The sequence below is a fragment of the Crocodylus siamensis genome, chromosome 4 (assembly GCF_052110815.1).
Source record: "Crocodylus siamensis isolate JL-2025a chromosome 4, ASM5211081v1, whole genome shotgun sequence".
In the NCBI taxonomy this organism is placed as follows: domain Eukaryota; kingdom Metazoa; phylum Chordata; order Crocodylia; family Crocodylidae; genus Crocodylus; species Crocodylus siamensis.
This window is the reverse complement of record NC_143398.1, coordinates 123,723,341-123,735,579: the sequence shown is the minus strand read 5'-3', so window position 1 is coordinate 123,735,579 and position 12,239 is coordinate 123,723,341. Positions and strand designations below refer to the sequence as shown.

The window sequence follows — 12,239 nt, the reverse complement described above, 5'->3', positions numbered from 1 at the left end:
AGACTTTATACAAGAAGAGCATGTAAATGAAACTTATTGCACTGTCCAAAATGTTCTAAAGATGTGATGTTCTAAAGACCATCTTCTGCTTTCACTACCATAGAATAAACGTATTTGCTCTTGCCTAGGTTACAAATGCTGTTATAGGAATGAATTATTGTATCCTTAACATATCATGTGACAGATTCAAGCTGCAAATTTTGGATCTATTCTGAACTCCATCAAATGTGAAAGGAACTCAGATTCACTGTTTTAGCTCTTAACAGCGAATAACGGGGAGAGATGCAATCTACCAAATTCAAATTGGTGAGAGACATCTCCCAATTTGGGATTGATCTCCCAAATTTGAAAGAATCTGGATCTAATTTTGTGGTTTGGATCCATTCAAGTTAAAAATTTCAAGAAATTCAAGAGGATTGGCATCAAGTCTTCTGGTTCTAGCACACTTCCATTTAAACATCTCTTCAATGTGCCTCTTTTTTTCCCCATTTTCTCTCTTCCTTATCAGGACTGAAGTAATACAAAGTCTCTAAGTTAAATGGGTTGCACCAGTCCTATGACATAAAAAGACCATCCTGCAATTAGACATGTGCTCTACCCTAAACATTTCCAGGGTTAGGAGCTCAGAATTGATGACTCACCAATAAACAAAATTGGAAAGGTGATAAATAACAGGAAGACATGAGGAACCAGGTTGAGAGCATCCACAAAGCAGACATTTCTCAGGACACCAGCACTGATATTATAGGCAGCAGGGTTGTCATTACCACAAAATGCAAGTTTCATTGCTTCCAGACAGCCTTATTGCTACAAATCAGAAGATACAAGAGAAACAAAAAACAGTCAAGGTGATTGCCAAAGTTTTCTATATTCCTTTGAGGTAAATATAAAAATAAAAAGACATGATCAAGACACTTTTTTTAAAGCAAACTGCAGAATACTTTGATAAGCTTACATGTGATTCTGAAAAGACTTATGCACTTTAAGTATATACATCACTGTATACAAAATTAAAGACTTATTTACTATTAAAAGCATTCAATGACTATACCCTGCAAATAAATGTTAGTCTCCATTTGATCCAATTTTCATCAACCTTTTCTGTGTGCTTAAAGCTAAGGGTGACATTGTTAACATTTGGTGTTCCACATTCTACTGCCATTTGGCCATCCAGACCATTAGATCCAAAGGCCACTTAGATGATGGAACAGAAACAGAATACCACATCCCAACACTACCACAACATGGAGGATAATTTATGCATTACTATTTGTAGGGGGATCAAACCGGACTGAAATTGAAATGTGTTCTTACACACTTCTTCTCTACAACATATGCTATTTACTATATTCATGAATGTTTGTGTTGCTACAATAGCTTTTCTTCAATACAGGGGTGTCAAATGCATGGCCTGCAGGCCAAATCTGGCCTGTGGAACAGTAGCATTCAGCCCACTGATTGTCTGGGAGGCTACTGGAAGTTTGGGCATGGTCTGCCACAAAATTCAGACATGGCCCTGACCCACACTGCCACTTGAATGTGTCTCTGCACTGCTGCCCATTCCCAGACCCATGCTGTCACCCAAACAAAGCACTACCACAATTGCTCCTCTTCATGGTTCTGGCACGCGAGAAGCTCCTCCCCCCGGAGCCGGGCATGAATTTGACACCCCTGCTTTAATACCTAAATTTAAATTACAAATCAAAGGCACTGGAGGTTAAAACTATCAAGAGTCTCAGGGAAGCAAATAAGCGAATTAGCCCTTAGCTGGCTATAATTACCCAAGTGGGTAATTACTCACAGTTAGCCCTAGTAGCTGGCATGCATGTGGTGGCCACCTTACAAGTAGTAGCTCTTTTGGTGTCCAGCAGTCTACTCAAGAGGACCAGTACTTTCCTGTGCAGCCCTAGGCTTCTGACTCCTTGTTCCTGACTCCAACCTGGATCCCTGCTTCCTCACTGGTGACTCCTGCTTCTGGCTCATGACCTTTTCTAGTCCTGATCCCCTGACTTCTGACCCTTTGGCTAAGTACAGACAGCCAAAAATCCTGAGGCTGAATCAATTCAATCTTCACAGAATAATCAAAAAACTGTGTACATTAAACTGATAAGTGAGTGAACAGGCATTCACTTTTGGCTCTGGAAATGCAACCATGTGCCTGAAGTGGCTGAGGCAAGAAGCTGGGAGTACTACAGCATGCCTCCCTTCTTGGCTAGAGAAGACAGCTTGGGCAAAGGCCAGCTCGTCAACCCTGCAGGGTGAGGGTTCGGAGGGGACGGTTTGCAGGTGAGGTATAAAGCATCCTGGGATCCTGGGGGAATGTGAATTGTCTTGAATCTAGAGGGAACCTGGGACAGAAGTTCAATAAAACAAGATAACCTAAATCAGTTAAGTCTGATACTACATCCTTCCAGGTTTATCTTAAACTGGTTCTGGACATTTTCAGAGAAGTTAATGTGCACTGAACTTCTGTTACATTACAGATTTGAACTGGTTTCTGATCACTTAACCCAGTTTATGTGTAATTTCTGTCCCTAGCCTTTAGGGTTGAATACCAAATGCCCATGTTCTGGTCATTATCCCTGACAGAAACCCACAAAAGCCCCAATTCTCCTGATGTGTTGAAATACATAGGCTAAAAATAGACATTGCTAAATGAAGGGGATCAACTATGCCATGACATGTCCCAGTACAGCTGATCTGTTTCATTGGGCAAAACAGATATCACCCGTTGATGCTGTGGTACAATGGGCAAAGGGTTCTCCCAGGGTTTGAGGGACTCGGTCCTGCACACCCTGAGAACTCCCTGCCCTGAATTGGGCCCCTCAAGCCCTGTGAGTGCTTGCTCAAGTTTCCCCACTTACAAAGCTGCACCCTCAAGATCTCCAGGGCACCTCTCTGTAAGCAGGGAAAGATTCACTGCATACCCAGAAGTGCCCCCAGGATCTCTGGGACATGTCTTAGTAAGCAAGGAAAGTGAGGGTTTCCCTGCTTACAAGGCATGCCCCCAGGATTTCTGGGGAAAAGTTGAGTTTCCCAACTTATACTTTTAACTATGCACATACGTAGATCCCACTGAAATCAACAGAACTTAAGTATAAGAGTTTTGGTAAATCAGAACAATAGAGAGTTACATAAACTTCACTACACGTGAATAGGCCAAATCCTTCTTCCTTCCCTGACACAAAAGCAAGCAAGATTTAGCTTGTGAATTGCTGCTGAATAAACACAAAACTCACTTTAAAAAAAAATGCTAAGGGACACTTTAGACTCAAATTTTGACTTTTGCTAAAAGCCAAGACATTAGGAGGGTTTGCAAACCATAATCTCAACAATCTTCCAAAGTTTCAGTAAAAAGATTTTGAAAAATTTAAACATATTCCAAACACAACAGGAAAGCACTGATTGATGAAATCTAGAAACTGAGCATGACTCAGGGTCACAGTAAGGCCCACATCCAGCAAACTTATGCAAGCTCTTAACTTTATGCACAAGAATAATTGAAGTCTATGAAGTTATCTTCACTGTTAAATCTAAGTCCTAAATGCATGTGAGACCAAGGCCTAAATCTGATAGAATCCCCATGTAACAGTCAATGGAATTTACTTCTGTGAAGAATTTAACCCCTCATCTATAATCAACTATGTAATGAACCTGCAGTTTTTCTGCCATTGGTGAAATGCAAACCCACAATCAAGCCACATACAGTTAACAGCAAAACCCAAATATGATGTTAAAATGCATTCTGTTCAATTAACTACATACTTATTACCAACACACAAAATGGACTTCTAAAAATATGCATAAATTGTTTGTTTTAATCTTCACATTTCCCTTTAAGAGAACATAACAGTAATGGTAGTCAGACAATATAAAAAGTTGTTGCATCATTTTTTTTGGAAGGTCAGAAGTCCATGGGAATTCTGCTGAGAATTTATTTCCTTTCCCCACAGACAATATGACTATATTCTGAAACAGTTGAGGAGGCTGTTGCAGTTAGGTTGGTTCTGGAAAGCAGGATGAACCTGGGTTCTAATGTATAATGAGTCACTCACTATCTGTGTGTTTTTTGGCTCCTATTAGTCAGCAAGGCCTGATAGTAAGAAACTGGAATCCAGAAATCAAATGAGAGATTTTCCATCAGTTATTGGAAAAGACATGGCTCCGCAAGAAAACAGAATGTTCAAAGTGTGAGATGAGGATGCTCCCTGTTATCCAGAACGTGCCAAAGGTTTATCTAGTCTAGTGCCCTCCACTTGGCAGTGACCAACCCCTGCTTTTCAAGTAAGAGGGAAGACAGTCATAACATGCCTAATTTTATAATACTGTTCCAGTAAATCTAGATAGAAAAAAAAAGAATTCAAGGTTTTCTTATGCTAACTGCTCAGGTGCATAAAGCTGGGGATTTTCTGTTAGCTGTACAGAGCCTACGTCACACAATTAGACACTTGCAGTTCTATCGCATAGATCAGGGGTGTCAAACATACAGCCCACAGGCTAAATCCCATAACCTGGCCCTTGCTGCTGCTCATTGATCCACCCACAGAGCTGGACCAGGCCCATATCACATGAGGTGCTTACTAGGAACATTGTGGATTGGCCTGGGCAAGTGCCACACATGCTGGTTCAGGTGTGCAGGCAGAGATGGGCCTCATCTTGCCAGCGGACTGGGCCCCACACCACTCATTCAGCCCATGGGGCCCGCTGAGTTTGACACCTCTGGCATAGATTCCAGTTCAAGCAGCAGCAACAGGGGCTGGAGAAGCACATGAACTAGGAGTTTAACCCCTTGAGGGCCACATGCACCGCAGAGGGCAGTAGCTGGATAGTCCTGATATATATCATAGTGCTCCAGCTTCACTGGTGATTCTACCTGGTTCTACTTTTGTTTCAGAAGAATGTTGCCAAATGGAAAAGGTAGACTCTAAGGGTATTTATACACATGCTCTGGGAGTGAGGGGGCTCCAAGAGTTGCTCTAATTAAAGCGTCCAGAGTGTCACGTGTACCAGTATTCCCTCACTGAAAAATGGCAGTGGGAGAGCTTTGACTAAAGCTCATCAAACAAGTGTGGGCATGCTGATACGCATGACACTGGAGTCTGCTGGAACTGGTAATTAGCACGCTCCAGCAGACACAGTTAATCAAGTCTGCTCCGATGCACTGTAATTACAGTGTGTTGAAGCAGTCATGCTGCACATGGATAGGCCCCCTAACATTTCAATTTCAGTCCAGGGAATGTGTTAAGAGGGAACACCAGCCAAGGGAGAAATTTGACATTATGCTGTTCACTAAATCAAGTGTGAGCTATTTATTGTTTATAGCAGTAGATGTCACCCTTGCAAATACTGGATAATTATTTTAAGTCTTTTTTCCCTTTACATTTAGACTATAAGAAAATTATCAATTAATGGTTAGATACTTAAACTGTTACCTTTACACACGTTCATTACAAAAATCTAGAATTGGCCAAAATTTTTCAAGTTCATTTTTTCTTCCTGAAAAATAGTCTTTTTTCAAGTAATTAAATACCATCAAAGGGGATGAGCAAGCACTTTTAAGGTTCAAAAACAGAGATGCTGGAGAGGTACAAAGAAGTAGAAAAGATAGGCCCAAGATGGTGCGAGAGGCATGTTGCTTCCAGCTCTCCTTTCCTCCATTCTGAAATCTGATGCCTTGCTAATTTACTTTGATGATGGAAGTTATCTTGAAGGCACAGAGACCTTGCAATGTCTAAAAATAAACTTGAAGCCTCTAAACATTTGCAATATCATTCTAAGACTCCCACCAGCTGGCAGGCCAGGCCTTTTTGGGGTGGTGTCAAGGTACAAAATCTCAGTAATGCTGCAGTTAATAGAAACTGATATAAATGAGATTCATTAAATAGCTGCTAGGGAAGAGAAGTTTGAAAATAATGGTTCCAGATTTCAGGAAGCTATGGTGGAAAACAGTCCAAGACAAAGAAATAATAATGGACATGATGTTGCCACTGCCCTTCAAGAATAGTGATTCTCTAGACACAGAGCTAGACACAGAGATATATTTTCTGTAAATAACTGTGAAGATGACAATTAGGAAATGGCAGATACTTTCAGTTCTTCACAGGGAACACCAAGATGGGCTCAAAAATCTTGGGGAATTCTAAAGACCCGATTCTGATTTTCACTATTGATTTCAAGATCAAAGACAAAAAGCTGACTGTTACCAAGAATCCCTTTCCTTTTCTAATACAAACTTTTTTGTTTGATTTATTTCCTCTCCTATAAGTGGTCTGGCTTTGACAATTGGGATTTACTATGATCAGTCCTCTGTCTTAACTGATGCTACAGATCTATTTTATCAAAAATGAGTCTGTACATTTTATATTTTCCTAGTCATTATTTTAACTACACACCTCCACTTTAGGGATATTTCATAGTCCGATAAATTATTTTAAACCCTGGGATGATAAATTTCTCTATCTGCTCTTCTGTTTTTAAAGCACTTAAAAGTGTATACAAACAGCCCATAGGAAGAATCTCATTGACTTCAATGATTTTTGGATCAGGCCCCAAACACACAGAAGCACACTGTGTATAATAAATGTGCAATGAAATCTAAGATTATAGTTGCAATTGAGCTAAAGACCAAATTAACACTACAAAGTAATTCACATCTACCTTTGGAATTCTCTTTAGCATGTAATTATTCTGCCTGTTTATTTCTTTTTTATGTTAGCTCCTTAACCCAGCTATTTGTGCAGCTTGAAATACCAGCATGCCATGCCGTCAGCTGTAAAACAAGCTGCGTCTTAAGATTTCCCACATTACTACAGGACACTTGTAAAATCAATTTAAGAAGAAACTTATCCCTATGAATAACAGCAGAGAGTGGAACAGTGGCAGGGGATGGTAAAGTTTTAGAGTGTCAGTTTGGGAAGGAAAAGTTATACAGATTTGAGCTGTAATCCCAGGGAAGTGCAAAAAACCTTGTCCCACAGATATAACAGAAAGGACAAGAAGAGGGTTAGTGAAAGATAATAGGGGGGTTGCTGCATGCCCCACTTGTTTACTGAATGTTAGATCAAACTCTGTAACTTACCTTAGTGCACACAAAACACCAAACCAAATGTTCACTCCGCTGTCCTATCTGATCAATATTATTCCGATGACAGGATTTTCCTCCACTTACTGAAGCAGCTCTAAGCTCTGCTGTGGAGTATTTTTAGGCTGGTGATGGGAAGATCAGCTGCTGCCTCCTATCGAGTTTCCAACGTGCATAAACTCTTCTTGACTTTCTTACACGCTAAAGAGGGCTGGAAACTAGGAAGAGTTACAAGCAAGCAAAGGGCACCAATTTTCAGACCCTAAAGTTCCAGCCACAGGATTTCTTCTGCTTTCTTGTATATTCATGTCCCCTAACTCACTGGTTCTCAACCTTTTTCGTATCAGGACCTACTTGCAAACACTGATGGCCAGTCCCATGAACAACACGTGCCAGCGGCGGCTGGGGGGGGCACGGCAGTAGTGGGAGCATGGCAGCTGAAGCGTGGTGGCAGTAAGCAGCAAGATCCCACAGATGCCACTGGCGCTGTCAGGAGCAGCGGGGTGGAGGGTGGTAAGCACCAACCGAGGGTCAGCAACCATTTGCAGACACCACCAGTGGCAGTGGCCAGCAGCGATCGCTGACCACTCGCCAGCGGCAGGGTGGGTGGTGAGCAGCGACTGCCTGCAGGCACCGCCAAGAGTGTAAGGAGTGCACCGTCATGCTCAGGGGGTGCTCGTGCACCTGCATGCACCCCCCCCTACACGTCACCAATGGCCAGTCCTGACCCAGTGCCCCTCACTCCCAACCCGCTGCCCCAAGGCCCCAGCCCCCCCACTGTGTGTATGTGGGAGGGAGAGAATGGGGGGCCTCAAGCAGACCAGCCTGCAAGGAAAAAGCCATGGTTTCCCACAATTTTCTCCTTTAAAGGAGAATCTGTTTTTAAAGTTCGATCCACTTTTAAAGGTTGTTCATGACCTTTTCATATATTCTTGCAACCCACTTTTAGATCATAACCCATGGGTTGAGAAATTCTGCCCTAGCTGAAGTAAAAGGGCACTAAGAGGTCACTTTACAATGTACAGATTGTCAACAGATGATTATTCTGAAATAATCAATAAGCCCCAAGATGGTTAAAATTAAGGCATGCAAGCTTCCACTTTTGAATACAATGCAAATAGATAACTTTCTTCAGCCTAATGTTTCCTAAGCACATTTACATTTGAGACTGAAATCTTGCACCATAAGGAAAACTCAGATCTACCTGGAGCATACCAAGCTTTGGCCCAGGGTCCCCAAATTCTGTATTTTTGCATTTGAAAGCTCGTTTACATTTATCACAGTCATGCAACTGGTTCCATAAACGATGTCACCCCAAAAATCTTTGCCTCTCACATAATTCCTGGACCATTGTGGTTGTAACATCACTCCAGAACAAATCTAGTCATTTTCAGAACACAAGAAGAGGAATTTGATCAGATGCACTTCTTTGCTTTTTAATTGGAAGAATTGTTATAGTTTGGCTAAAAACAGAAATCTAACTGGATAAAGTTGGATCCAGATATGGCTGTGATGTTTTGCATAGGTCTAGATTTTTTGTTGCATACAGAGCTGCCACATAGAAAGAGATATATAGAAACAGATGCATAAGATAGGTAGAAATAAATACATTAAGTAGTCAGACAGGCAGACTTTATTGTTATGTTATGTTATGTTATGTTATATTATTCAACTGAGATACTGAATTTAAAAATTAACAGACTACAGAGAAAAGTTATGTCTTTTTTCCAACGTTATTTAGCTAGGAAGCAACGTGGCCAAAGACTGTCTGTCACAACAGAAATATCTACTCTTATTTTTATTAAGATTGTACAATTGAAGACAAACATTTTGCAACGATTCAGTTGCCAAAGCCAGATTGTTGCCAAAGCCAGGATTGTTGTATTGTATTGTTGCAGTGTAGCATTGTTCAGCTAGGATTGATCATTGTTCAGGGCATTTTGGTAGGAGCAGATACACTTGTTCTCAAGTTACCTACTGAAACCAGAGCCTTATTGCCAAAATTTGACTAGGTCCATCTAACAGGATCATATTGCTGTATATGGTTATTTATGGCATGAATTCTCCAGAATGGACGGGGGTTCAAACTGTTTTGGAGACATTTAAAAGGACTAGATTTGTGCTCTTTTTCTGAGGCTTTCTTTTGGAGGCATGGAGACAAAAATAGGCAGGATCCAAACAGATCCACACAAATCCAGCTTTTATCCTTTTCTTTCTTCCCTGATCTTGTTACCTTGCCAGACAGGGAGAAAAGGCTGCCTATATACATGCTTAGAGGTGGAGCGGGGCACGTTTCAATTAGAGAGGTTCCCAGACAGCCACTCTAATTAAAACTGCTCACCATCATGTGCATTAAGCCCCTGCACATTTTAAAATGGTCGCAGGATGCTTTATCTAAAGCTCATTTGATGGCATTTAGATGAAGCACCCCTGCGGCCATTTTGAAATGCATGGGGGCTTAATACACCTGGCAGTGAGGCAATACTGATGCGTTCCGATTAGAAGGTGGAACAGACTGGATTAATCGAGTATGCTCCAATGCATGACATTTTGAACATGATCGAGCATGTGTATAGGCAGCTACGGCTGGAACCAACCCAGTGCCCCTCACTCCCAGCCCACTGTCCCCAGGTCCCTGCCCCACAGTGTGTATATATGGGAAGGAGTGAATGGGGGGCCTAGGAACTTAAGATCTATAATAAATTTCTTGGGTCTACAAAACTCCCCATTTTTGCTCCACCTACTCACGGCCACCAGAACTTCAGTTACACTAGGATAGGAAAATAATTTGCCACTGGGCATTTTCCTGGCTTTTTTTTTTTAACTTCAGAGAAAATCGGGGTCTTTTTAAAAGTGTAACATAGGTTTCTATTTTCTGCTATTTATGTATGTTTCACTTAAGAGGATTAAAGGAAAATCCTAAACTGTTCTAGTAATCACTCAAAATATTACTGAGGTCAGGTCATTTCCTGGGATGGAGGCTGGCGGATTAGATTCTGATCTGATCTGATGACATGTTACTACTCCACAGAAAACTGGACCAAGTGAAGTGAAGGACTGAAGCGATGGGAGTGTTTGACATCTGTTCCTTCTGCTCTGCACTTGAAGAACACAGAAGTGGAGAAAAGTGGAAAAAGTAAGAAGCAGACCCTTGCTGCAGCATTTCTAGGAGAGCTGGGTGGAAATTGTGGGGGGTTTTAAAAAAATAAAATAAAAAGAGCACTTTTAAGAGCTGGATAGTTAACCAAAACATTTCATTCCACATCACACATTTCATTTGACCTAAATTGAATTGTTGCTTGTTTAACTTTTCAGTTTGCTTAACATTTCAGTATATAGATATGGATACAGATATGGGTATAGTTATAGATACACCTATATTTTCCCACTTTTGAGCTGTAGTTGAATTGAAGTCTGAGTCATTCTAAACCCTTTTAACTTCCAGGAGCTTCTTCTAAAAAGCTTCGGGGGATCCTGTGAAATCCCTTAAAAAACTAAGGTGTTCTCAGAACAAAAACTGCAAAGGCTTTGCTGCCAGACCTCAGTCCAGGCAGAAGAGATTCCTCTCAGACCAGTGAATGAACGGCTGTTGCCCGGAACGGCACCCTGCAGACATGCAGAGGAAATTCCAGCCCCCCCTGCCCCGCCGGAGCACGCTGAATCCCACCCGCATCCCGCATGCAGGGAGGACCATTTCCGTCTCAGGTATTTGAGGAGCATTTGAAGGCATGCCTTGCCTGGGAGCTGTGCCACCCTGGCAGCGCGCGAAGGGGGAGAGATGGGCATGAAGAATCAGCCCCAGGAACCCGTCTCTAGCCCTGGAGCCTGCCCGATGCACCACTACGCTGCAAAAGAAAAAAAAAAGCTGCCATTTTCCCAGCTCGGGGAAGCAGGTTCCTGCCTGAGCCCGCTCCTCTCCTGCCTCCCCCTGCAGTCGGAGCCCTCCCTCCGCCGGCACAGGAGGCTTACCCCGTGGCGAGGCGGCCGCTGGGATGGCTGTGTGGGGCGGGGAGAGGAGGGCAGCGCGCGGCGTGCGGCTGGCTCAGGGCGGGGGAGCGGGAGGAAGGGGAGGCTGAGCTCTCCGGGCTGCAGGCGGCCACGGGCGCTCCCCGGGCGCCGCGCTGCGCTCTGCTTTGAAGCGCTCCAGTGCACAGCGCAGCCACCGCCTGCACTCCACGCAGTATCTATGCCCCATCATAGCTCCTGAGGGCTGGCAGGGACCTCAGCAGGTCATCTGGTCCAGGGTTTCTCACCCTGTGGGGCACAAGAATATATGAAAGGGTAGCAAGCACGCTTTAAAAATGGATTTTCCTTTAAAGGAGAAAAACGTGGGGAACCGTGACTTTTCCCTTGCAGGCTGGCAGAACTCCAGCCTGACAGGCACCGCTTGGGGCCCCTCATGACCCCACACACTGGGGAGATTGGAGGGGGCACTGGTTGGGGACTGGCCATTGATATTTACAAATGGGTCCTGGTACAAAAAAAGGCAGAGAACCACTGATCTGGGCCAGTGGTTCTCAACCATTTTTGTACCAGGATATCAATGGCCAGGCTCCACCCAGTGCCCCTCACTCCCTACACGCTGCCCCCAGTCCCTCAGCGTGTGGGGAACCTCAGCTCTGCCAGCCTGCAAGGAAAAAGCCACGGTTTCCCATGTTTTTCTCCTTTAAAGGAGAATCCATTTTTTCAAGTTTGTTGATCCTTTTTTGAAGTTTGTTCATATATTCTTGTGACCCACTTTTGGGTCATGACCCACAGGTTAAGAAACATTGATCTGCTCAAGCCCCTGCTCAAAGGCAGGACCAGCCCCAACTACATCACTTCAGCCAAGGCTTTGTCTAGCTGGGTTTTAAAAACCCCCAGGGATGGAGATCCCACCATCTCCCTGCGTAACCTGTTCCAGTGCTTTACTACCCTCCTAGCAAGAAAGTTTTTCCTGCTGGGCCATGTTATGCTACTGTGCCTATCTCTCTATGCAACCACCACCCCATATGATTACTCTCCCAACCTATAGTGCAGTAATTCTCAACCAGGTGACCGTGAGATCCCTTGAAGGGTGCTGAGATCCTTTGAAGGGTGCCCTGAGGTATGAGGACAGAAGTACACCTCAGGGCACACTTCTCTGACCCCATTGCCCAACACCTCAAAGAGGGTAAGC

At 43.3% G+C, this 12,239-nt stretch overlaps 1 protein-coding gene across 4 annotated transcripts in view; it reads right to left on the bottom strand.

Annotated features, from left to right (window-relative positions):
• The window catches only part of ABCC9 (ATP binding cassette subfamily C member 9), a 135,051-nt gene extending 123,851 nt beyond the window's left edge, over positions 1-11,200 (bottom strand). For 2 of the 4 annotated variants that reach the window (XM_090043641.1, XM_090043638.1), the window contains exons 1-3: positions 11,051-11,199; positions 7,079-7,292; positions 642-807 (exon numbers count right to left, since the gene is read on the bottom strand). In XM_090043641.1, the coding sequence (XP_089899767.1) occupies positions 642-786 (145 nt within the window). In that variant the 5' untranslated portion in view covers positions 787-807; positions 7,079-7,292; positions 11,051-11,199. Of the gene's footprint in view, positions 1-641; positions 808-7,078; positions 7,293-11,050 lie in introns of all 4 variants that reach the window. The other 2 variants (XM_090043639.1, XM_090043640.1) reach the window with 2 other exon arrangements.
• Between the last annotated feature and the right edge of the window lie 1,039 nt (positions 11,201-12,239).